Source organism: Somniosus microcephalus, chromosome 8 (assembly GCF_052327205.1).
Source record: "Somniosus microcephalus isolate GS21.2 chromosome 8, FLI_Smic_1.0, whole genome shotgun sequence".
Taxonomy (NCBI): Eukaryota; Metazoa; Chordata; class Chondrichthyes; order Squaliformes; family Somniosidae; genus Somniosus; species Somniosus microcephalus.
This window is the reverse complement of record NC_140994.1, coordinates 22,715,704-22,741,317: the sequence shown is the minus strand read 5'-3', so window position 1 is coordinate 22,741,317 and position 25,614 is coordinate 22,715,704. Positions and strand designations below refer to the sequence as shown.

Genomic DNA, 25,614 nt, shown 5'->3' with positions numbered 1-25,614 from the left:
CTGTGAAGCGAAACCTCTCATTCAAATGTGCAATATAACTTCCAAAGGCAGCGAAACAAAGGGCATGTTAGTCGCCATCTCCTTTCAGCATTGATGCAAACGTTTATTGTGAAATCAATAAGCACACTCCAGAATTTCTGCAGCCAGTACCGTTTTGAAATAAAATACATTTTTGGAGGTTTACTAATTTTACCAAATGTCACTTGTAAAATAGGTATCCTTGCAGTTTTTCTTTTAATCTCTCTTATTTCTCTGCTGTTTGTGGTTTTCTTTCTGCTGCTCAGTTATACTATTTGTAGCTCTCATTTTCTCCTTTCTTATCCCAGTGCTTGCATGCAGTTCTGGGTACCCCATTATCAGAAATATATTGGAGCCATAGGAATGCTGTAACTAAGATTAACTAGCATGATTCTAGTTATGAAGAAAGGCATAAAATATTAGGACACTTCTACTGGAACAGAGAAGATTATGTGGGGATCTAACACATTTTCAAAGTTATGAAATGTTTTGAGGGTAAATAGTGAACGATTGTTTCCATTGATTGGCAAATCTGTGCTCGAGAGTAAACGAATGAACGACAGCCGAAGCCGGGCTTGTTGCGAGGTGGGCGTGGAGTGCAGCTGCCACGTGCAGCACTGAGCGTGGCACAAAGATCGCCAGGTTGACCCACAGTTACCAAGGCTGGTGGTGGGTGCCAGATGAGTTCAGCCTTGTTCAAGAGAGGGGAGCGTCATCGTCAAACATCACACCAAGGCTCGACGAGCTGCAGTGAGAAGCAGGCACACCCAGCTCACTGATATCTGTACGTAAATACCTGTTTTCTTAAACACTCTTTACATGCAGCACTTTAATGAGTATTATATAGTATTACAATTTAGATGGGCCCATGATTACTAATCCATTTGAAAAGAGGTCCTTCAACTGAGTACCCCTGTTCTAATGAACCCATTTACTGGTACATTTAACAGTTACGCAAACTGTTAATTATGAAATCTAGTGATTCTTGGGGGACACTTTTCCACTGCCAAAAATGAAAATGCACTTCAAATCACTCAAACTAGATACAGAATGAAAAACAAACTTGTTGGAAGATGCTGTCGACTTAATTTAATTTGCTAACCAAATCAACAATGGGCATTTACAAATAAATAATACAAAAACACGTCATTGAAATTGGTAAATTTGGAGTGTCTTGAACGCTCATCTGTTTAGCATAATACTTTCAGAATGAATGGGAAATGTTTATAATCAATTGCTACATAGATGTAAATGTAACATTTGGATTGCCATTTTATTTAACTAGAGTATGCCGATTGGTTCTGCTACTGCAGGAATGGTGGTGTATGGTCATCAGCACTCCAGGTTGCTGGAGAGGAACTTTTCTGTTGTACGACACTCAGTTCTACACAAAACTCAAGTCAGTAAATCGGGAGAAATAAGTGTCAGGAACTCCATGTTGAAAATTTGCATAGTGTGAGAAAATCTGTTGTGCTATCAGTTCCAAAACTGGCATCCCATCTATGAATTGGAGATTGGAAAGTCAGGTGCAGCAAGATGGGACCTGGAGAAGAAATGCAGTGAAGTACCTGTATGTCTGAAATGCAAAAACAACACTTCCTTTTTGGTATTTTTTAGTTCTTAAATAGTAAAGTACATACATTTCCTTCCAGATTAACTTGCATGTCGTCACTTCTTCCACTGTTAATAGATTTTAGCAATGTAGGTGGCACAACTAATGATAAATCCAGTATTTCACAAAATGAAGTTTTATTTTATGCTTTATACAAGAGGTAAATAATAGAGGTTTATCTACAAACACAAAGATAAAGCAACTTTTAAAATCAGAGAAGCTTAGGGAACAAGTGTGCTATTTGTCTGAACCAGCATGAACTCGGTCTTTACACACAAACATGTTGGGTATTCACACTGTGAATGGACAGTCTACCTCCTTAAAATCAATTTGTCCTGTTTTCCCTCGCACTGCATTCTACTTAAGACTTGCTACAAGCCTCATTTTGTACACTTTGCAGCGTGTCATTTAGGCTATAAATGGTTATCAATAATTAACTGTTAAACCAATATATATTGAGATTATAAATAGCACCTACACTATGACAACAGTGCCATTTTAATTTCTATCGTCACAATGAATATTGTACACGTAGTTATGCCACTGTTCATTTCAAGTGATTTAAAAAAAAGTCTGTAGATACCCATGAATAGAGCTGCCCAAATATGTTAAAAATCTAGACTCGAGCACTACTTCCTCCATTCGACAACAGACTTGAGAGGGACTTGATCAGTACTGACAATTTTTAATTTATGCCCAAATAATGCTGGCTTTTGGAATCCAATATGCCCAGTTGCTAACTGGGGGGAGTGGGGGAGAGAAGAACAGTGAAAGTGTATCTAGATGCTTTAAGTGGATTATAATGCAGGGTAAGTGCTGTTGTTTATAGCTATGGTGTATATATACAGTATTTGCCTCCTAATTCCCTACTGCTGAGGTAAAAGCCAAAAGTATATTTTGTTAATATAATTTCATGAAAAAGATCATGAGATTTGATAAGTGAAATCTGTTTAATTGGAAGTTGGCAGGTTAATGTGGATAGGCACAGTATTGTAGCTAGGATAGGGTACAGACCATTGACCTGAGGTACATTTAGTTTGATGAGGATTTAATTTTTTTAAATTTCATTTACTTTTTTTTTCTGAAATAGAAAACCCATTTATACTCTTGAAAGTGAGTTCACAAACAGTCTTAAAATCTCTTTATGCATAGATGTATGTTTAAGCCACTTTAGTAAGATGAACAAGTCCCACTTTCTAGAATGTGGAAGTAATGAAGCCTAAAAAGTTTAGATGAATGACAACTGTGCGTGCTCCAACAAGCCAAGCAATAGAGAGCTGGCAGTGCTACCTAATTATTGTTTTGAATCCATAGTTGCAAAAGTTATTGCAAGTTTGAGGCAAATTCTGAAGGTGCTACATGATATGATATTCCTTGATTTGGAGAGGGGGGGGGGGGAGGTATGGAGGGAGGAAAGAGTTTATTTGAAAATCATGGCTACATTTAGTGAACCAAGATTGTTAGTGTAAACTCTGGGTGACAGCACCATCTCAAAGATCGCAAATGCAGTTTATGTATATCCAGGAATATGTTAAGATATAAATAATAATGAATGGCAGGAAACTAAATAGGGGGAGGAGATGTAGCCTACAGTGGTGTTGTACTATATCAAAATTTTACAGTGTCAGACTATTATTCAGTGTTTGATTCAGCCAATTTCAAGGTACTTATGAAGGAGCTACAAATGGGGAGACATGGGTGCAATATAGCTTCTGTCATTCTATTTTCAATGATCTATGTAGGGAAACTAATAACAGGTTAAAAGAAAATAATTTATCTTTAATTTGAGGAACAATCACTACATAAAGATAAATTCCAACCATTGTGGGCAGGTCATCTATCCTGAGAGGAGGGAACAGAATCATGTGGGCACCTTTGAGATAATTTAGGACGGCACCATGCAATCGTGTCCTTCCTACACCATATGCCTAAGTAGCTGTCTCCAGTTATTTCTGATCATTAGACATATTCGTGATCTGCAAGAAACCTCGTTTAGTACTATTTTAGGAGAGGGACTACTTGTCAAATGTAATTTGGCATGTTGTAGCAAGGATGATATTTAACCAAAGAATTCTGTGGCACCTCGAGACCAATTTCCATGGCAAGTCCAACCAAAATCTGTGGCAAAAAATATAGATTGTGCAGTGAGTTTGGGGGCATCTCACTATATGGGTATTTTAAACTGTTTGAAAGAATTTACTGTGCTTAGTATTTGAATCCCCATATGTCACCTAGCTTCTATAACAGCTAGCTGTCTTACCTGACATTTCACCCAGCTAGGTGTTTAGTAGCAGATAACCAATACCTGGTGAAAATTTGAGCTACTAAGATTGATTCAAGTTTTTGCAAAGCCAGTTTTAAGGAACGGAGATTAATGGGGTTAATTAATTGCCATGTATTTCATACCATACAAACTTCACTTGGAAGTCAAGTGGGCAAGGTGTAAAATGCATAAGCATTAAACTGCTTTGTTCAGGTTGCATTCTGGAGACCGACTGTGATGGATTTGAGGACCAGTCCTGTTTTGCATTAAGGATTCTTGCATGTTTTTTCGGGATTTGTACCTATGCCAATATTGTATCAATTTTAAAATGGCTTCTATGGCGGCATTTTGGGTGAGATTTTCTGCTGTCTTTGTTTCTCTGCATTGAGGGACGGTGAAGAATGCAGAAACTCTCTTTATATTAACTGAATAACAGAAAGAAAACTTGCATTAAAAAGAGCCTTTCGCAACCTCTGGACATTCCCAGGCTTTATAGCCAATGAAGTATATATGTGTTAGAAAACACAAACCAGTCAGGCGATCAGTTGACTATACTTACAATCTACTGAATCTGTAAGTGGGACAGTTAATGAAATTGCAGGAAATCATTGGGCACTTGTGACCCTGTGTATAACACCATTAGATGATTAAACGGAACCACATCCTGACAGGGTATCAAAACTAATGTAAAGGTCTGTACCTCACTGTGGGCTTGCACTAAAAGGGAGAACACATTGCTTTGTCAAGATGAAGCAGTCTGCCATTGGGTAACAGCATCTGATCCTGCCCCAATACTGGAGAAGACTGGTACAGTTCTTGGAATTTGTGTCAGTTTGATTTACTTCCCCAAGTTTAATTTGAGAGCAATCCTCGGTGTAGGCCTTTCTGCTTATTTCCCGAAGTGCAGGGAGAGCACAAATCAATTTATTAACATTTTTCAACCTTTTTGTTTCAACCCTTCTCTGCAAAAATGAAAAATTACAGCCATCAATTTTTTCCCCACACTGTTTAAACTGGAAGATATTTTGTAGGAGGCAAAGTTACTGTCAAGAAAATGCACCTGAAGCATTATCTGTGAACTCTAAATAATGGATCAGGGCTTTCTCCATTCAATGTGTAAGTTGACAGCTGGTGTAAATTAACAAAAGTTTACAGATGCAATGTGTAACAATAAGGGAGGGGGAAAAAGTGTCAACTATGGGATGTCTTTGATGACACAGGAATGGGAAGATTATGTACATCTGTCCTAAAAATACACTGTACATGTAATTTTGCCTGTTTGAACATTGTGGCATGAAGGGTGTAACAAATGAAAAATACTCAATACAGTACTCACACTTGGGGAAGGACTAGACTATTCTCAGTAAGTAGGAATGCATATGTTGTTGTATGAATGTAACCAGATATAGTAATCAATTCAGTGCATAACTGCACAAGCCTAGAACAGGCTAACAGTTGCAAAGGGCTGCTGTAAAACCAGCAGCACAGTTTTTGTATTTTAAAATATAGATACTATGCAGTGACATCTGTTAAGACAGGGGGGAAAAGACGTTCTTTCCAAAATAACCATCTGAAGTAAAAGTGATACAAAGAATTATTATTGGTATTAAGTATGAAGATTGTGTGATCAATAGCAGTACAAAGCTCTGCTCACTGCTTACTTTGTGAATATTAAACTCTGTGGTTAGTACCATTAACCAATCAGCAGCTTCTTTTTCACCTTTGTTTCTTCAATAAGCCAATCAATTTAATCCATCATGCAAGTAACCTACAACTGAAACCACTTGGGAAATATTAATAATCATTATTTGTTGCCAAGTAATTATTGCTGGCAGTTACTGCTGAAAGTAAGGGGAGAGGCATCACATGCTCTTGCACATTATATCAATCTAACAGCATCAACATAAAATACTGCACTGAAATAGTTTTGTGTATTTCTTTTTTACAATATCACAGTGATGTTGCAATTTAAGGCTTTTTTTGGTACTATTGTGCCTTTCATTAGACTTCGTGTTCTCACCTATAACTATGATAGCTAAATTTTTGACCCATTCCATTAATTTCTGACTGAATCCCAAACTGCCTGTATTCCTGTCAATCTTCTGTACACATGCAACAAAATCATGGGTAACAGGAATTTTATGTAGCAGTCGTTTATGAATGTACGCAGTAACTGGATCTGGTTAAGTGGTCTGTCGAGAGATTTGAATATACATATTAAAACACGTAGCTGCTGCACTAAACGTGGCTTTTGACAAAATTCAAAGATCTGCTCCAGCATTACTGAACGCTCAACATTCAAAGTTGTTAAGTCATATTACTAAAGTCAAATCTCATCAACAAGAACTCTAGTAATATGAACTGAATCTGCCAGTCCAGGCTAATTTACTTTACCCTTTAAGAAGATTATGGTAATGTACTACCTCAATTGCAAGGTGCTTGAATGACAACCAGCTAGTTCCAGGTTTACTTCGAAATGGCCTTGACAAGTGAAAGTAAGAAGCATACAACTTCCAGGATTTTGGTCATCAATGTATTCAGATTCAGGCAGTATCTATAGGATACGTCACGTGGTGTAGACCTGTGGAAGTTGCTGTACATTATTAAGTGTAACCCCAGAAATAGACAAGGAATCGCTGTTGGTCTATCAGCACATACACACCAGTCCATACAGGATTCTGTAGCTGAGTGTTCTGGTAAAAAGCTGCCTTTTGTTTTACATTCAGGTTCTGCTCACTTCTCAGAAAAGTGGCAAAGAAGGAAACAAAAATAAATGTGTGAGCATGCTATAAAATATATTGCAAAGCTGCCAGATGTGCATATTGGCCATATGAGCTCGGTAACTAACTAACTAAACCAAATAGGGCTGGTAAGAATAGTAAATATACACTACCAAGTAGCAATTTCAAATTTTGCAATCATTGTGTCCCAATTAACTAGCATTGAGTAGCACCAGAATTAAATTCTTGCCGGTTGTAAATGTTTTTAGTAATATGAAAAAAGATTGTAAAATTTTCAGAGTTTCTTCAAATGTGAAATAATTTTTTGGCTTCTGTTCATGGCTTTAGTTTAGAACTCTATGAAAAACACATGCAGTAGGTAACATGCCTTGCCTTTAGTGCAATTTGATGTATTTCAGCAACATTGCTTTTGTAAATATTCATACAAGTCCAGTTAAAACTGTAACCTGTAACAATTTCTCCCTTCAAAGAGGCAAACAAATATACTAAGGATGACCATTCAGATTTACTTAAAGTTCAGATCTACTTCAGATATTCCAAATCCAAATTTCTAAAATTCATCTGAAATAGGCAAAGCAGGAAAAAATCTAATAGCTTTAAGTTACTTAAATTTGGATTTGGAAATCATGTTGGAGCTCAACTAAAATAAATGTTTGAATTATCACTTCCAATTATCTAAGCTACACCCAACACAATGACCTACACATGGTTCATGACCTGAAAAACTTTGTAATTATAGCATAAAATTGAAGGGCTGTTTGATTATATGGAAGTGCTTTTGTATTCAACTGAAATACAAAGTACTTATTTTGAGAAATGATTATCATTTCCCAAAATGAGAACTGGTTGATTTTACAAACGCATGCTTCCAGCACAGAACCCTCACCCGTCAAGAGCACATACAGTATTGGCAAATCACGGGCGTACTGCCCACGATTTTTGGTCAAATAATTTTAATGGATGAAACACTGTGCAATGTGATTGCAATTTCCTGATAGGCACTTCTCCAGGAGCCTTAGAGTAGTGATAGGCTTCCAGGGGAAGGCATCTCAAAAAGATCAAGTCGCAACTTGTAGCAAAGAGAACAGCCAGGATGTTTTAAATGAAAAAGTGACCTTTTTTTTTCTTCTTTTAAACAAAAATTGGAATATTTCTGATTTAAAATGATTAATACTAGAGCTTAGCTACAGGCAAATCTTAATTTCAAGCACAGACAGACCCTCTGCCTAATAGTCCCTAGTGGTTTTTAAATTTCAGTTTAACAAGATGCACCTCTATATATGCAGGCTGTCGATCTGAATCTACTGCTAATGCTTCTATAGTTAACACCAACATTGGATTTGACCATAGCAACAATAGAACCTTTCACTTCTTTCTATAAAAATACCATTAACAGTATGCTGCAATGTGCACATATGCCAACAGCTAGAACAGATACAAAGCTGATAGGTTTCTATTCCTGCAAAGCTAATTTAATAACTTTATTGGTTTGAGGGCTTCAAGTTGCTGCTTCTGAAGGGGGCGGGGAGGTCAGGTTATCCTTACAGTAATCAGGCCATTCTATTATGGAACCAAGGCTGGAGGGAAGCGAAGAAAAAAAGATTACGATTGAACTACTTTTAAGCCGCTCTGAATACATGCAGGGACAAATAGATAACAGAGACACTAACTTCATGACAACACAATGCACAACTTAGAAGGCACAACATTAGCACAAACAAAAATGAAAACAAAAAGGAGAACACAGTCCCTAAGATTTAACTTCATAAAACTTAAAGAATCAAAGGGCCTGAGATACACTTTTTGTTTCTTTCACACCAAATAAAATCAGCCATAAATTACCAATTTGGTAAAGTGTTCTTCAATCTCTATTTGGGGTAGTTATTTTTTTTTTACAGTAAACAGACTCTTAAACAATCTGATTGGTGAGGTCTCCACAAAGAGAACATCTCTGAGAGTTTTATAAAGGAAATGAAGACCTCCAAGTGCAGGTTAGAAACAATCTGTCAGGAAGTCACAAACTTTCTGACATTGATCAAATCACATCGGAACTCTGGGCTACACAACAAGATGCTCTTCAGCTTAAAAGTGCAATTTTTTTTAATTTTTTTTTTTTTTTTAAAGGCTTGTATTTTCCAACTGAATTGACACTAATGGATTATCTGCGAATACACGAAGAAACCATCTGAATAGTGGTCACGCTTTGTACCCACAATGCTATGCACTATGTGCTATTTCTTTCCTCAAAACAATGCAATTTATCTCAGTACTAGGTGAGTGCCTTGTGCATAAGTATTATAGTACAAGCACATGTCCTTAACCTATTCCCCCCCCCCCCAAAAAGTCCAAAGCTGAAGTAGCTTGTCATATTGTGATCCCTCAGACATATCTTATCTGCAGGTAGCTTCAGGGTCTTCCTGTCTATATTGATGAGGACAGCTTTATGCTGCAGCTGGAGTAACCTTCATCACTACCAACACTTTGGAGGCTGCTGTGGTCGTCAAGGTCGCTGATGCTGGAAGTGCTAATATTGTCCATGTCTCCATGGGAGAACTCTGTGCTCTCAACATCCACCTCAATCTCTTCTGGAAACAAGCAAAAGCAAGATCATTAGCACTGTATCAGGTAACATTGCCAGATATAGCAATTGTTTTTACGAGATTTAAATTAACTAGCAAAATAATTTTATAGCTTTTTTGTTCACAGGTCTAAATCTTTGCATTAGAGAGTAATTTGAGAAGCTCTGCTCATGGCGTGGAGTCTGGCTAGACAGAAACATGCCAAGGGTAAGCCTAGAACACTAGTGCCAACTCTGTGGCCTCATACTCCATCTAGCAATGCTCAATACCAGAAACGCAGCTTTGTAAAATTACCCCTTACAAGTGGCACCTGATTCAGCTAACTGCTATACATACACTACAGGGAGAAAAAGTTTAAGGGCAGTATGCTTCCTAACACTTTATATTGCAGGTGACATAGTTAAATTACATGAAAAACCTACACGCCCATCTTAGAGTTCTCATTTCATCCACAAGAGAAGCAATAGGCATAATAATGCAAATGCATGGCAGAAAGTACAACATACAAATAAGCTTATTGTTGCTGAAAATATATCCTTGTTAGTCCTTCTAAAAAGCCTCATTACGAGCTTCAGCTCCTTCATGATGATCTTGTCACGCAATGGATTATGATTATCATGAGCAGCCAAGATTATTGTGGGTTTTAGATGTGATGAAATGCATCACTGTATGGCATTACTCTGATCACTATTCAACATAAAATGGTTGTGGGCAACAGAAACTGTTTCTGAAACACTACCTTGATCTGAATCTGAACGATCAGAGAAGACAATGGACCCTATGCTGTCCATTCGTATTCGTTCATTCTCTGGCAGACCGTGTAGCTGTTCCAGTCTCCTCTTTAAAAAGCGATGTTCCCTTTCCAGGTGCTCCATCTGGTACAGTGACTTTCTGTCCAGCTCTTCAAGTTTCTGCAACGGAGTAAAACAGAAAATGATCAATTAGCTTCTATAGAGCAAGCTAATCGAAGGAGTGAAGTGCCAAGCTAAACAACACCAGAGGAATTCACAGCAGTGACTATAGGCAGGTCATGAACTTAGCATATTGTACATGTGTGTGTGGACATCGAGTATAGTGGAATCCCATTACCGTGATTAGGAGACAGCTGCTTGCAAACAGCTTGCATCAACAGTACTTCTTTAATCAAATGTGTTAGAAACTGGAACTTGGTAATAGTTAATAATTTTCTCATGAATGTCAAAAGATCCATTGGAATAACATTCTATAATAATAATAATATAATTTAGTTGATTTGTAGCAAGATTAAAATTGCTAATGTAATTAAAGAAGTTTAAAAAAAACTTGTCTCAAGTTAAAATTATGATTACAGATGAAATGACATATTGCAAAAGAAACTGAAAGATGTCAAGAATTTATTAGCGTCTGACATAGAACAATGCAGCTGTAGTATTTTGCTTTACCTTAATATGTGCTTTGGCTTTGTTGAGTAAACCAAGTGTAGTGTGCCTGGTACACTCTGATCCCAGTGGTATAAGTTCCTTCAATCGCTCTAAGCAGAGACGAAGGTGTGCTCGCCTGTAATCAAAAACACAGTATGTGATCTTGCTTCATACTCAATCCAACAGTAAGCCAATAAAAATATATACAGTAACTAGAGGCTAATTTTAACAATTGAACAGTCAATAACTTAATTCATGGAATATTCACTGACATTAAATGCAGAACAACTACTAATATTTTGTTTCAGACAATGCCTAATGTCAATTGTCCATCTAATAAAGTTCAGGACAAAAATAAATGTCAGCATTTGCTTTGTTGCCTTATCATTAGCTTTGATTTTCTGTAGAACTTTAATGGTCGTACAAAGTATGAAGTGCACCACTTGGTCAAGTTCACATTAGATATCCTATTTATGACTTAATGATTCAATGACAAATTAATTAAGGATTAATTTCTGTTATACATTTCAAATACAGAAATTCCTGAAATCAACTGCAGATTATTTCTTGATAAACCTGCAGGAATGATGTTACAAACTATTACAACAACTTATATTTATATAGCATCTTTAACGTAGTAAAACGTCCCAAGGCGCTTCACAGGAGCGTTACATAAAACAACATTTCACACTGAGCCACATAGGAGCTATTAGGGCAGATGACCAAAAGCTTGGTTACTAATACTAATCTTTCGATTAGGCACTTTACAGCCGTCCGGACTCAACATTGAGTTCAACATTTTCAGATCATAACCTCTGCTCCCATTTTTTCAGACAGCTGTTACTGGTAATGATTCTGTTTTTGTCATTTTCAGGTCCTTTAAACCCATATTTTGTTTCTTCTATTGTCCCATTACCACCTCCTTTCGTCTTGCACCATCATCGTCATTTAATTACTCCTGCATTCCACCCTAGCACAGACCTTCCCTTTGGTTCTTTCCCCTCCTCCCCTCCCTCCCCCCTCCCCTCTCCCTGCTTTTGCACTTGCTTAAAACCTGTTACATCTCTAACTTTTTCCAGTTCTGATGAAAGGTCATTGACCTGAAATGTCGGTTTCTCTCTCTCCACAGATGTTGCCTGACCTGCTGAGTATTTCCAACATTTTCTGTTTTTATTTGTGAAGTTATGCCCTTTGGGAGGACTAATATGGAAAGACAGTATGCAGGAAACTCTTTTTTATCCAGCACAGACGGGACCGGCGTGGTGCCGGTTTATCAAAAAGTCCGGATTACAGAGAGTTATAGTTAAAAGGTACGAGAGCTCGTACACAGCAACAAATCCAAGCTTCCCTGTTGCTTAGCAACAGCTGCAAGAAGCCTGACCGCAGACCAAGCGTCCCTGTTAAGTGCAGGAACCTCCGATTACACAGCCAAGAATCAAGAAATGGCCACTAATAGGAAGAAAAACTTAACTGAACCTACTCCTGAATTTTGCCGGTTAACCGAGAGTTTCGTGTACTATAAGTGGCACGACTTTGAAAAGTGTAGATGAGCAGAGAGACCTTGGTGTCCATATAGACAAATCCTTAAAGGTGGCAGGGCAAGTTGATAAGGTGGTTAAAAAAGCGTATGGGTTACTTGGGTTTATAATTAGAGGAATAGAATATAAAAGTAAAGAGATCATGCTCGAACTTTATAAATCACTGGTTAGGCCTCAGCTGGAGAATAGTGGCCAATTCTGGGCCCCACACTTCAGGAAAGATGTAAGAAAGGGTATAGAGGAAATTTACCAGGGTGTTAACAGGGATGAGGGACTTCCGTTATGAGGAGAGGTTGGAAAAGAGAAGGTTACCTAAGATAATGAGAGGTTCTGATAGAGTAGAGAGAGAAAAATGATTCCCTCTGGTGAGTGGATCAATAACCAGAGGTCAGAGATTCAAAATCATTGGCAAAAGATCGAGAGGGGAGATTAGGAGGACTTTTGTCACTCGGAGTTGTCGGGATCTGGAACGCTCGAAAAGCTGGTGGAAGCGGATTCCATAAATAACTATTTTAATGAGTTTGCAATGACTGTTCAGAACTTTTAATACACATGGACATTTTTTCCTTTTGGGATCATACATGCGGTTATATTTTGTCCATAATGTATAAAATTGCATAGAACCTAATGTAGAATTGTAGTGAACTATTTCTATGGCCAGGATTTTGCTGACCTTGGCGGGCGATGTCCGTGGCGGGCGATGTCAGTGGCGGGCCTCGGCCCCGCGGCTGGCTCCTTCCCGGCCTCTGAAATGATTTTCCATTGATTGGGCTTGTTAAGCCCGCCCAGCGAGTTTCCCAGCCAATTAGAGGAAGCGGGTCTGGTGACGTCATTCATGACATGTCATCAGCCAGTTTCCTTAAAGGGAACATGCCCAAATTTAGTTTGATATTTGTGCCGTCAGTGTTCTACAGTACTGAAGTGCTGTAAACACTGACAAGCACTGCAGAGGTGCAGGGCTGCACCCAGGCTCTCCATGACTCCCTCCATATGCTTATATAGAGAATCACAGCATGCAGGGAGGTCCTCTTCCCTTCCCATGGGTGGAAGAGACCTCCCCAGGACATCAACACAGCCTGGTTGCACACTGCACAGCAGGGCACAAGCAGGGATGTGGTCAGGAGGACCAGGCTGCAGTGGCACAATCCTTTCAATGATCTCATTAGATCACAAAACGTTAGTACAAAGCCACACTCAATCTCATCCTGCTGTGCCACTCATCACATCCCCATCACTCTGCCTTCCCTACCCTACTCCTGCACATCCTTACTCACACCTTGTACCTCCACCCATCCCTCTCTATCTACATTATTATCACATCCCCATCTCACTAGCCTCCCCTCATCTTAGTGCAATCATACCAACTAACAATACACAAGGGTAGTCACTTGGGTGTTTTAGCCAATGTTCATGTAAAGTTTCTGTTATTTTCAACACTTTCTGTTCTTGGATAGATTTGTGTGCACCTTTGGAAGTGGCTTAGTGAGTTGCAGTGAATGGTGAAACACCACCACCAGCCACCCCCCCACATGTGGCAGCCAGGGTGTACAGCATCAAGTGAAGTAAATGTGGCCATGGGGAGGCCATCCCTGGCCTCCGGGGCAGCAATGTGCTCGGGTGCTGATGCCCTGTGTCCTGTGCAGCATCAGGTGATTGCGGAGAAGGTTGGTGTTGTTGTTGGTGCTGCTGGTGTGCCTGGTGCTGCTGGTGTTGGGGCTGATCATGGTGGGATTCTGAGGACCAAGGTGAGAGAGTATAAAGGGCACCCATGCTGATGGAATAGATGGCAGGTGAAGCGATCTGTCAATGGTGAGCGAGGTAATGAGGTCAGACTGGATGGAGACTTGCAGCATGCTGAATCTGATTGTGGAAATGCAGTGAGGAAGAGCTTGTGGCTGAGGGAAGATATCTCTGTCAGGTGGTAGCTTTTACTTGACATTTTAAGCGGTCAACTCATCAGGCACTGACCTCCTGCCTCAGCTTCACAGACGTGGTCTAGCAACAGCGTGAAACCCGTGAGCAAGCTGTCAAATTCAAAAGGTAAGTTTAAAACCATTGTTAAGTGGCTGAAAACAAGACACTAATCATTTAAATTGGCTCCCCCACCGCTGCCCATCGGGTCTGCTCAGCGCCAACAAACCTGACATCGGGAAGGCAAGTGTGCGCCATTTGACAGCGGGTTCTCGACCCACTGTCAATCAATTCACATTTAATTGCCGACCCACCACTGATCCCGTCCGCTGAGCACCGGCAAAATTCTGGCCTATGTCTTTGATCAGAAGAACTAAAACACTAGGAAAATTTCAGAGTAGGTTGATAGAAGTTCACGTTTAATAAGACCGCACAATGCAAAACTTTGCAAACAAGTTATTTCAGTTAAATAAAATGCCATTTAATGTTTTGACCAAAATCAGTTTTCATTCTGCCAAAACACTGCAAATCGCCACTCTCACCATTTTTACCTAAAGATTTTTTAAAGTTTATTGCAAATAAATAAATGCGGGTTTTTAAATCCAAAACACTTTTACTTAACTTTGTCTACCCCTTTTCTTGGATTTCTCATTTGTTAGAACACAGATCCTAATAGTCAGACTTGTTCACAATGATTGGGCACTGTTCAGATTTGTCTTTTGAGCTAGCAGAAGTCACTCAAATGTAACATCAGTCGCATATATAACAAGTGCTTTTATGACCACTCTGATGGTTCAGTGGGCAAATACAACTTGTGATGTGGTATCACTGAGACTAGGAAGATCTGAGCCTTGGTCTCTGCTGAGTTTGCTGATTCTCAGCTGGATGGCAGTAGGGAGATCCCTGTGTCATTGCAATAGAAGGTGCTCTTGATCACTATCCAGTAACCCCTAATGAAAAGCATCTAAATGTATACTCTGGGGAAGTACAGGTCTGGCTTCATTGTGCCATTCCTACAGTTTAAATAGCCTGCCAAAGCTTCCTAACAGTAGTGTGGTTTAATTATAGAAGTGTGTATATTGTACCTTGTATGGGGTATTAAACAATTTATTTTAAACAGGTTACCACCTTAATTAATATAGGAATATCACAAGTATATTAAGCATTCATCTGTTAATCATTCATCAGTAATTTCTAGACTTTGGTCTCAAAATTAATCAATGATAATAAATAGTATAAAAATAGCTCTTCATTATATCAACTACCTCAGAGCATTACAATCTTCACCAGAAGATGGTTACCCATGTTGTCGTGACTTTATGTTTGTGGTAAACCACTGTTGTTAGTATTGTTGTTCACTGTTAGTACTGTTGTTCACTCTTGCATATTGTTGTACTTGTCTGTGCATGCCTCAGCTGACTCCGCCCCTGGCTCCACCCTCATGGCTGGGTATAAAGGTCGCTGCTCAGAAGCCTCCAGCCCTTTTGGATACCAGGCAACCACAAGAGGCATGCTCTGTTCTTTGGTAATAAAAGCCTGTTTATTACTTTCTCAATCTCCAGTCTTTTGTAGCAATTGATAGTGCATCAATTTTATTACCAAAGTTAAATGTTGGCTGCGGATGCTGATCAACCGATGGCGCAAAACGCTGAGCAGCAGGCGCTGCTGCGAGCCCTCAGACCAACATGCCTGGACCTAGACCCCCAAGAAGCGGGTTCGTCGACTAAATTCGCACAATGGCTGCGTTGCTTTGAGGCGTATCTGGAAGCCTCGACCGTGACTCTTGATGAAAATAAACTGAAAATCCTGGCCTCGAAGGTGAGCCACCAAGTCTATACTTTAATCCAAGATGCGACGACCTACGCGGCGGCTATCGACCTACTGAAAGGGCAGTATGCACGCCCGGTTAACACGGTCTATGCCAGGCACCTTTTAAGATCTCGCAGACAGCAGCCCGGGGAATCGGTGGAAGCCTTCCTACGGGCACTGCGGGTACTCGGACGCGGCTGCGACTGCAAGGAAGTATCGGCCGCGGCACATGCGGAGGGATTGATACGAGACGCTTTCGTTGCGGGTCTAAGGTCCGACTACTCCCGGCAGAGGCTGCTGGAGAAGGGTGAAATAGACCTGACAAAGGCGGTGTCCCTCGCGCTCTCGCTCGACGCGGCCCACAGAAATATGGACGCTTTCTCCCCTCATCGCCCCGCGCCGTGGACGCCGCAATCTTGGGCCATGGGACCGCCACCTCCGACTGCTGCAGCGATGTCCAAGGCACAAAAATGCTATTTTTGTGGCCAAGCTAAACACCCTAGAGCACGCTGCCCCGCGAAGAATGCTACCTGCTCCGGCTGCGGGAAGAAAGGTCACTACGTTAGCGCCTGCAAAGGGAAGACCGCTAACGCCAGCAGCGCTGCGTGCGAACCGTGGGCGCAGCCATCTTGTCCGCCATCTTGGGCTCCCCCAGCCGCGTGGGGATCGGGACCGTGGGCGCCGCCATTTTGTCCGCCATCTTGGACGCCTCCGACTTCAACCACGGGGGAGCCGGACTCAACCACCGCCTCATCTGACGACCACATCGACTCGCTCGACCATACGCTGGCCTCCGTGACGCTGGACCAATCTCTCCCTCATCAACTGTCCAGGTCCATGATGGATATTACGGTAAACGGCCGCGCCACTACCTGCCTTTTTGACAGCGGGAGCACGGAGAGCTTTATCCACCCCGACACGGTGCGCAGTTACTCTCTCCCGGTCCTGCCGACGCGCCATCGGATCTCTTTGGCTTCCAAAGCCCAGTCAGCGGACGTCGGTGGCTACTGTGTAGTGACCCTTTCAGTAAGGGGCACAGAATACAAAAATTTTAAACTTCTGGTCCTGCCCCATCTCTGCGCTGCCGTTCTACTGGGGTTGGATTTTCAGTGCCACCTTAAGAGTGTCACATTAGCGTATGACGGACCCCTCCCCCCACTCACAGTCTGCAGCCAGCAGCTTTTAAATCGCCCGCCGTGCACCATTTGCAGCCTCTCCACCCTTAAAGTTCCCCCCCCCTCCTTGTTCGCTAACCTCACCCGCGACTGTAAGCCCATCGCTACCAAAAGCAGGCGTTACAGTGTTGGGGATAGGAGCTTCATTAAATCCGAGGTAGCGAGACTCCTGAAGGAAGGGATTATTGAAAGTAGCACCAGCCCATGGCGAGCACAAGTGGTGGTAGTGAAGACTGGCGAAAAACAGCGCCTAGTTATTGACTACAGCCAGACGATCAATCGCTACACCCAACTAGATGCATACCCACTCCCCCGCATATCTGACATGGTCAATCAGATAGCACAATACCGGGTGTTCTCGACGATTGATCTGAAGTCGGCATACCACCAGCTCCCCATCAGGGCTGAGGACCGCCAGTACACAGCTTTTGAAGCTGACGGTCGGCTCTATCACTTTCTCAGAGTTCCCTTCGGCGTCACCAACGGAGTTTCTGTCTTCCAACGGGAGATGGACCGGATGGTTGACCAGAACGCGCTCCAGGCCACTTTCCCATATCTAGACAACGTCACCATCTGCGGCCACGACCAGCAGGACCACGACGTTAATCTAGAGAAATTCCTCCGGACGGCCCAGCGGCTGAATCTCACATACAACAAAGACAAATGTATGTTTCGTACTACGCGCCTCGCTATTCTTGGCTGCGTAGTGGAGAACGGAGTCATCGGCCCAGACCCCGATAGAATGCGCCCCCTTATGGAGCTCCCCCTCCCCCACTGCCAGAAAGCACTGAAGAGATGCCTGGGGTTTTTCTCTTACTATGCTCAGTGGGTGCCCAACTATGCGGATAAAGCCCGACCCCTAATCAAGTCCGCCTCCTTCCCCCTGACAGCAGAGGCCTGTGCAGCCTTCACTCTCATAAAAGGAGACATTGCGAAGGCCACAATGCACGCTGTGGATGAGTCCCTTCCTTTTCAAGTGGAGAGCGACGCATCCGACTTTGCCCTAGCTGCAACCCTTAACCAGGCGGGGAGACCCGTGGCCTTTTTCTCAAGGACCCTCCAGGGCCCCGAGATTCGACACTCCTCTGTCGAAAAGGAGGCCCAGGCCATTGTGGAAGCCGTGCGACATTGGCGGCATTACCTGGCCGGAAAACGATTTACCCTGCTCACTGACCAGCGTTCAGTGGCTTTTATGTTTCATAATAAGCAGCGGGGCAAAATCAAGAATGACAAGATCTTAAGGTGGAGAATCGAACTCTCCACCTACAATTACGATATCTTGTACCGGCCCGGGAAACTCAATGAGCCCCCAGATGCCCTATCACGTGGTACGTGCGCCAACGCGCAGGTTGATAGGCTACAGACCCTCCACAATGACCTCTGCCACCCGGGGGTCACCAGGTTCTTCCATTTTATCAAATCCCGTAACCTGCCCTACTCCATCGAGGAGGTCAGGACCATGACCAGGAACTGCCAGATCTGTGCCGAGTGCAAGCCGCATTTTTATAGGCCAGACAGAGCGAGCCTGATCAAAGCCACGCGCCCCTTCGAGCGGCTGAGCATCGATTTTAAAGGGCCCCTCCCCTCCTCTGACCGCAATGTGTACTTCCTCAATATAATTGATGAGTACTCCCGTTTCCCGTTTGCCATCCCTTGCTCGGACATGACCAGTACCACGGTCATTAAATGTCTGAATGACCTCTTCGCCTTGTTCGGTTTCCCTAGCTATATCCATAGCGACAGGGGCTCATCTTTTATGAGCGACGAACTTCGGCAGTACCTGCTCGCGAGAGGCATTGCTACAAGCAGGACCACCAGCTACAACCCCCGGGGTAACGGCCAGGTGGAAAGGGAGAATGCGACAGTCTGGAAGGCAGTCCTTTTAAACTTAAAATCTAAGGGCCTTCCGACCTCCCGCTGGCAGGAGGTCCTCCCTGCGGCGCTCCATTCCATTCGGTCGCTGCTCTGTACACCCACCAATGCCACTCCTCACGAGAGAATGTTCTCCTTCCCCAGGAAGTCCACGTCGGGGATTTCGCTACCAACATGGCTGACTTCTCCAGGTCCCGTCCTACTGCGGAAGCACGTGAGGACCCATAAGGCGGACCCCCTGGTCGAGAGGGTGAGCCTCCTCCACGCCAACCCGCAGTATGCTTACGTGGTGTACCCGGACGGGCGGGAGGACACAGTCTCCATTCGAGACCTCGCACCTGCAGGTGCTCCTGAAACACCCTCTTCGCCACCCACCGCTACTCCTGCCTACCCCCAGGACACAGTCCCCGCACGAGACCTCGCACCTTCGGGTGCCTCTGAGAGACCACCATTGCTACCTCCCATTACCCATGCTCTGACCCCTGTAGACGGCATGCAGCAGCCCCAGGGTCCGCCACCTGCTACACCTCCTCTGAACGAGACACCGGGTTCACCATTGGATGCTGCACCATCACCGCCGCTGCTGCGACGCTCAGGACGGCTTACAAGGCCTCCTGATAGACTTCAGTACACGAATTTTTAGTGCACTTCACCCCGCCGGACTCAATTCTAAACAAGGGGTGAATGTGGTAAACCACTGTTGTTAGTATTGTTGTTCACTGTTAGTACTGTTGTTCACTCTTGCATATTGTTGTACTTGTCTGTGCATGCCTCAGCTGACTCCGCCCCTGGCTCCACCCTCATGGCTGGGTATAAAGGTCGCTGCTCAGAAGCCTCCAGCCCTTTTGGATACCAGGCAACCACAAGAGGCATGCTCTGTTCTTTGGTAATAAAAGCCTGTTTATTACTTTCTCAATCTCCAGTCTTTTGTAGCAATTGATAGTGCATCAATGTTGTTTGCATTTTTGAAGCCAGAAACTGATGTACTTCTTTGGATATGCATACATAGTATATATAATGATATTGGGGATCAGAGATATTAAATGAGGATTAAATATAGGATCTGGGATTTTTTACTTGCTCTTAATCGGGGTGCATCTCCAGCAAGATGAGACTTCTGCCTGCCGCAGAGATTCACCCTTGACCCTAGTGAAATTTCCAGTCCCATGATTATTTACATAGGGAATGCGTTCTCCCTCCACCAGAAGGTCTCGTTACAATGAGGGTGAAAAAAATTGTAGCATAAGATCTTGTAGGTCTGTTGCAACATGGAAACGCCAGCAGCCTGCAAGCTGACGTTAAAATGTTAATTTATAAAATGAATGCAAGGCAGCATCCTTGAGCACTTTCACAGGCCCTCGCTACCAGATCCTTTTTAGGCCCCCTCCGCTGACTTCTACGCGGTAAATACCTGAGCCTAACAGGTGGTTCTTCCATCTGGTGTTTTAATGACACCAAAGCCAGAAAATACATCCGATGACAATTCTGCTCATTTGCATTTTGTTTACATACACCAACCTACATAAGGACTGGCCCCCAGGAAATGAGGAGCTGGCACACAGATGTGGGGGCACAGTGGAGCACGTCCCTGGGCAATTCTCCATACCCACTTGTCCAGATCCACTGTAAAATCAGCAGGAGGAGCCAGAAAATCTAGGCCAGGGTGTATGTATTTGATATGTTGATGATGACTCATGTAACAAACTATATTTAGTCTTCATTCATATATCTTAGCCTCCACAAACATAAAATGAGCATATTCAGTCGGCTAGAAATTTTTAGGCGTCCCTCCTCGCGCAGGTTGACTACTCTGCGCACAAATGATGAGGTCCAAGGAGAACTGGATATTGGGCCTTGGACCTCATTAGAAGACCGAAGAACAGAACAGAACAGAAACCCCACAGTGCAGATAGAGGCCATTTCGGCCCATCGAGCCTGCACCGACACATATCCCACCCGATCCCTGTAACCCCTACATCAACACATATCCCACCCTATCCCCGCAACCCCACGTATTTAATCCCCCTAACACTAAGGGTCAATTTATCATAGCCAATCAACCTAACCCGCACATCTTTGGACTGTGGGAGGAAACCGGAGCACCCGGAGGAAACCCACGCAAACACGGGGAGAATGTACAAACTCCACACAGACAGTCACCCGAGGCCGGATTCGAACCCGGGTCCCTGGCGCTGTGAGGCAACAGTGCTAACCACTATGCCACCGTGCTGCACAGAAGTGCAGTGGGAGAAGGCTTCACAGATAAGTAATGGAAGTGCTAACGCCACAGCGGCCCACAGGTAAATGATTGGTAGCCGGGGTGGGATCGCAGGCCTAGGAGGGGGGGGGGGGGGAATCATGAGTCTGGGGGGTGGGAGCAATCCGTAGTTAGCTGAGGAGCGATTGGAGGTCGGGGGAGGGAGAGTGAAGGCCAGGGCCTAAATGTTAGGGATCTCGGGGCCAGGGGCGGCAGTAATAAATGTTAGGGATCTCGGGGCCAGGGGCGGCAGTAATTGGAATTGTGCTTCACAGGTAAGTAACTTACTTTTTCTTTCAGGCGATCTTTAACACTGGCTGTCTCAGGGCAAACCAATGTTTGAGCGGGGACCTGAAGCAGGTGTTAGGCCAGTTATATATGCAAATAAGGGGCCCAACGCCTGCTTCAGGCGTGGATAAAGGGCACCTGGTGTTTGTCCTTATCCAATATGGCAAGCAGTGCACTTCTGGTCGGAAGTGTGCGCGTGCTTCCTGCCACTATTTTGGGGCTATAATGCTACGCGACCCAATTTGTAGGCCAGTATATCCTCGATTACCTGCTGCCAAAAAGTGGGCATACACTGGCCTCCAAAAATAAGAAGTGGATATGCTCAGAATACATCCTGCACTACATCCCTGCTGTCTGGGGACACTTGTGAAGAATGGCAACTTGAATGAGGAGACAGACCAGATCAGCAGCTAACTGCCTGCTGAGCAAGTTGCACTGTTTGAAGGAGAGGAGGGAGAAAATGGGGTAAAAGTTTTACTTTTTTATTTAAGATGTTTACGGAACCATGAGCAACCACACTGCATAAATAGGGCACTGAGCAATAATGAAAGTACACAAATTATAAATGTTGAAGCTTGCTGAAACATTTGCAGTTTATTAGGTCAGGTTTGAAAAAACCCACTAAAGCAGATGCCTGCTTGTTTGCCCTATGTTGTTGCATCTATAATTCTTACATCCTTACACATCATCAGCTGAAGCAGTAGATTAGACTTGAGTTAAAGGTCACCCAGGTCATAAACTTAATTGATGAAGTGTTTGTATTGATTTATTGATGCAGCCAGGTTTTATGCCAACACCAATCCTCCAATCAGCTTATACAATCAAGTCTATTTAACCTTTCTATAAGGGAAGTCAGCTCTGTATAAAGCCTAAATAAACAAAAGTTTGTGACTTTTGTCACTGGTCACAGATCTCTAATGTCAGGCTATCAATGTAGATATTGCCATTGCTGGCCTGTATGGGCATGCTGACAACTCAACAACTTGCATTTTTATAGCACCTTTAACCTAGTAAAATGTCCCAAGGCGCTTCACAGGAGCGTTATCAAAGAAAATCTGACACTAAGCCACATAAGGAGATATAAAGATAGGTGACCAAAAGCTTGGTCAAAGAGGTAGGTTTTAATAAAGGAGGAGAGAGAGGTAGAGAGGCGGAGAGGTTTAGGGAGGGGATTCCAGAGCTTAGGACCTAGGCAGCTGAAGGCACGGCCGCCAACGGTGGAGTGTTGAAAATCAGGGATGTGCAGGAGGTCAGAATTGGAGGAGCGCAGAGATCTCGAAGGGTTGTAGGCAATGTTCCCACTAATTTTTTTTTGGGTGCGCAGACCCTTTAAGGGGCTGCGCAGCCCATTCAAATTACCACACATGCGCGGTTTTTCCCCATTATAAAGCAGTTGAGCGGCCTGCTTGGGTCTTCCAGATCGCTGCACAGCTTAACGGGAACATTGGTTGTAGGGCTGGAGGAGGTATGGGAGGGGCGAGGCCGTGGAGAGATTTGAAAACAAGGATGAGAATTTTAAAGTCAAGGCATCGTCGGACTGGGAGCCAATGTAGGTCAACGAACACAGGGTGAACAGGACTTGGTGCGAGTTAGGATGCAGGCAGCAGAGGTTCGGATGAGCTCAAGTTTACGAGGGTGCAAAGCAGGAGGCCGGCCAGGAGAGCATAGGAACACTCAAGTTTGGAGGGAACAAAGGTTTGTTACAAAGATGAGTGTTTTAGCAACAAATTAGCTGAGGTAGGGGTGGATATGGGCGACGTTACGAAGGTGGAAGTAGGTGATCTTGGTGATGGAGAGGACAGGCTCAGTGTCCAATAGGACGCCAAGGTTGAAAAACCAAAGAAACCAGACCTACCTTGTCTTTAGTTACAGTCGAACTGGCAACCTATGCAAGTGGCAGTGGCGATAGCAGTTTACTTTTGCTATTGACAGCACTTTGCTTTTAGAGATTAGCTGAACAGCAGTTATTTATCTCTAGCTGTGGTTATTTTGGGTAAGAATGAAGTCTGTTCTTAGTCCTTTCTCTGCTGGAAACAATCTTGCAAGTTACCATAAAAATGGAGTAAGTTTGAGGAAAAGCCAAAGCCAGTGGGTGTTACGTAATTGCTCACTGACGACACAGGCAGGAACAGTTGGCAGACAGCCAGCTCAAGAGTATACTAACAGTCCCACGTGACATTAGTTTGCACTCCATGTTAGCTTCAGTTGTACCTGCTTATCTGCAACTCGCTTAATTGCAACTCCCGTTTTAACACAACCATTTCTATAGTCCCATTTTTTCCCAACTGTGAAGTTTGTTTTATTGCAATTTCATTTATATCAATTCTTGCATATATGCAAGTGTGGCATGCAGAAATCGCGCTTTAACAAAACTTTTCGCCATTGAATCCGAGGTTTTCACCTCGCAATCTGATTGGGTTCGTTAGTCAATGTGCCTAAAACCCGGGTTGACCTGGTTTCCACTTGTTTTAGTGTTGTGCATAGGAGGGAGGAGTGAAAGTCAAATTCTAAACTGGCTCAATAAAGTGGCGTGACTTGTTGTTGTGCTAGCAGGTGGCTGTTTTGAACAGTTTGAAGCTAGTCACACTGAAGCATGGCTTTTCTGAATCTCAAGTTTCTAGAATTCTGAAAAGGAAAGCAAACCAGGATAGGAAACTGTTGTGTGAAAGTAAGATGGCCGATGTTGATGAAGCACCGTTTGGGAGCTCAGAAAGTCCGACTTGACGGCTGCCTGTTGAAAGCTAAAGCTAATGAGCTTGCTAAAGAACTTGATGTGGAAAGCTATGAAGCATCAAATGGATTACTGTGCCATTGGAAAGTAAGACACAACCTGGTTTACAAAAAGTGGTTCAGTGCCAAACCCGCTGGTGATGCACGGACTGAGGAAGTGTTAAGAGTATCCACTTGACTGCATTTACAATTGCGACGACACTGGACCTTTCTATCATGCCCTACCTGATCAAACCTACGCAAAAAAAGGAGAGAAGGTGAGCGGTGGCAAAATGAAATAAGAACGCTTTAAGTGTTGATGCATGCTAACCAAACAGCTCAGTCAAGGTGAAACTGCTTGCGATCGGGAAAAGCAAAAACATTCGTTGCTTTTAAAAATGTGAAAACTTTTAAGAAAGCCGCTCTATTGCTTGGATGATACAAACAATTTACGGAAAGTGGCTGCAATCTTTCAATGCTAGGGTGAGAAAGTGGCGCAAGAAGGTGGTTCTTTTGATAGATAATGCCACTTACCATTATGTGGCGGTTAATCTTTCACATGTTAGGGTCCAGTTTTTAACCATCTAACTCCACTTCCATCATCCATTTAAGATGTTATAATGTATTCACCTTCGAAAGATATTGTAGTAATCCTTCACAGCATAAACTCTCAAAAATTAAAGAAAAATGCTGTATTCACCCTTGTAAGATGTTGCAAGAAATTTAGGCAAATAAAGGTTGCTGTGCAACGGAGCAGCCTTGAGTTTTGTTGCTTTGCTTTACAGAAACGTATTCGAAGTACTCCCTCATTTCATTAAATGTTCAGTTTAAAATTAAAGGGCATATTTCTCACTCCTAGTGACTTATGATGTTGGGTATTTTCTCATTGAATATTCAAAAAACACAGGCATTAAAATACTGATCTGATGTTAAAAGCGTTACATTTTTCACTCCCCTGCAGACATGCCACATCAGATCTCTTTGCTTCCAAGCTGCTGCGGTGACATTACTGATAGAAAAGAGCCTCACTGCTCCTCGAGTGGCTGCAGTAATTGCAGTCAGATCATGACTTTAGCCTATCCCGGTAGCTATCCAGGACCACCTGACCCTAGCAAAACACTCTGCTGGCGGAGTATGCTGCAGGAGTATGAAATGTAAAACTTATGTCAAATCAATATTTTTATACATGAGACAGTACTTCGAGCCCTAGGTTTTCCTTTTTCTTTAATTTAACGTCACACTGCATCTACCACACAATTGCACTTAGCACTCCTGTGGCATAACAGTAAAAAAATGAGAAAACAAGGTTTTACTTTTAATGAGCTACTCAGTATATGCATATTGTATGTACAATAACGCAATGAAGGCAGCAAGTTGAAGAAAACTGATTAAAAGTATGGTTCTGCTTCTGATCATAAATGGCTCAACCTCTCACAATACCA

General features: G+C 43.0%; 1 protein-coding gene across 4 annotated transcripts in view; it reads right to left on the bottom strand.

Annotated features, from left to right (window-relative positions):
- Nucleotides 1-1,092: 1,092 nt before the first annotated feature.
- The window catches only part of mxi1 (max interactor 1, dimerization protein), a 72,328-nt gene continuing 47,806 nt past the window's right edge, over nt 1,093-25,614 (bottom strand). For 2 of the 4 annotated variants that reach the window (XM_085994342.1, XM_085994344.1), the window contains exons 4-6: nt 10,635-10,749; nt 9,953-10,124; nt 1,093-9,216 (exon numbers count right to left, since the gene is read on the bottom strand). In XM_085994342.1, the coding sequence (XP_085850468.1) occupies nt 9,056-9,216; nt 9,953-10,124; nt 10,635-10,749 (448 nt within the window). In that variant the 3' untranslated portion in view covers nt 1,093-9,055. Of the gene's footprint in view, nt 9,220-9,952; nt 10,125-10,634; nt 10,750-25,614 lie in introns of all 4 variants that reach the window. The other 2 variants (XM_085994341.1, XM_085994343.1) reach the window with 1 other exon arrangement.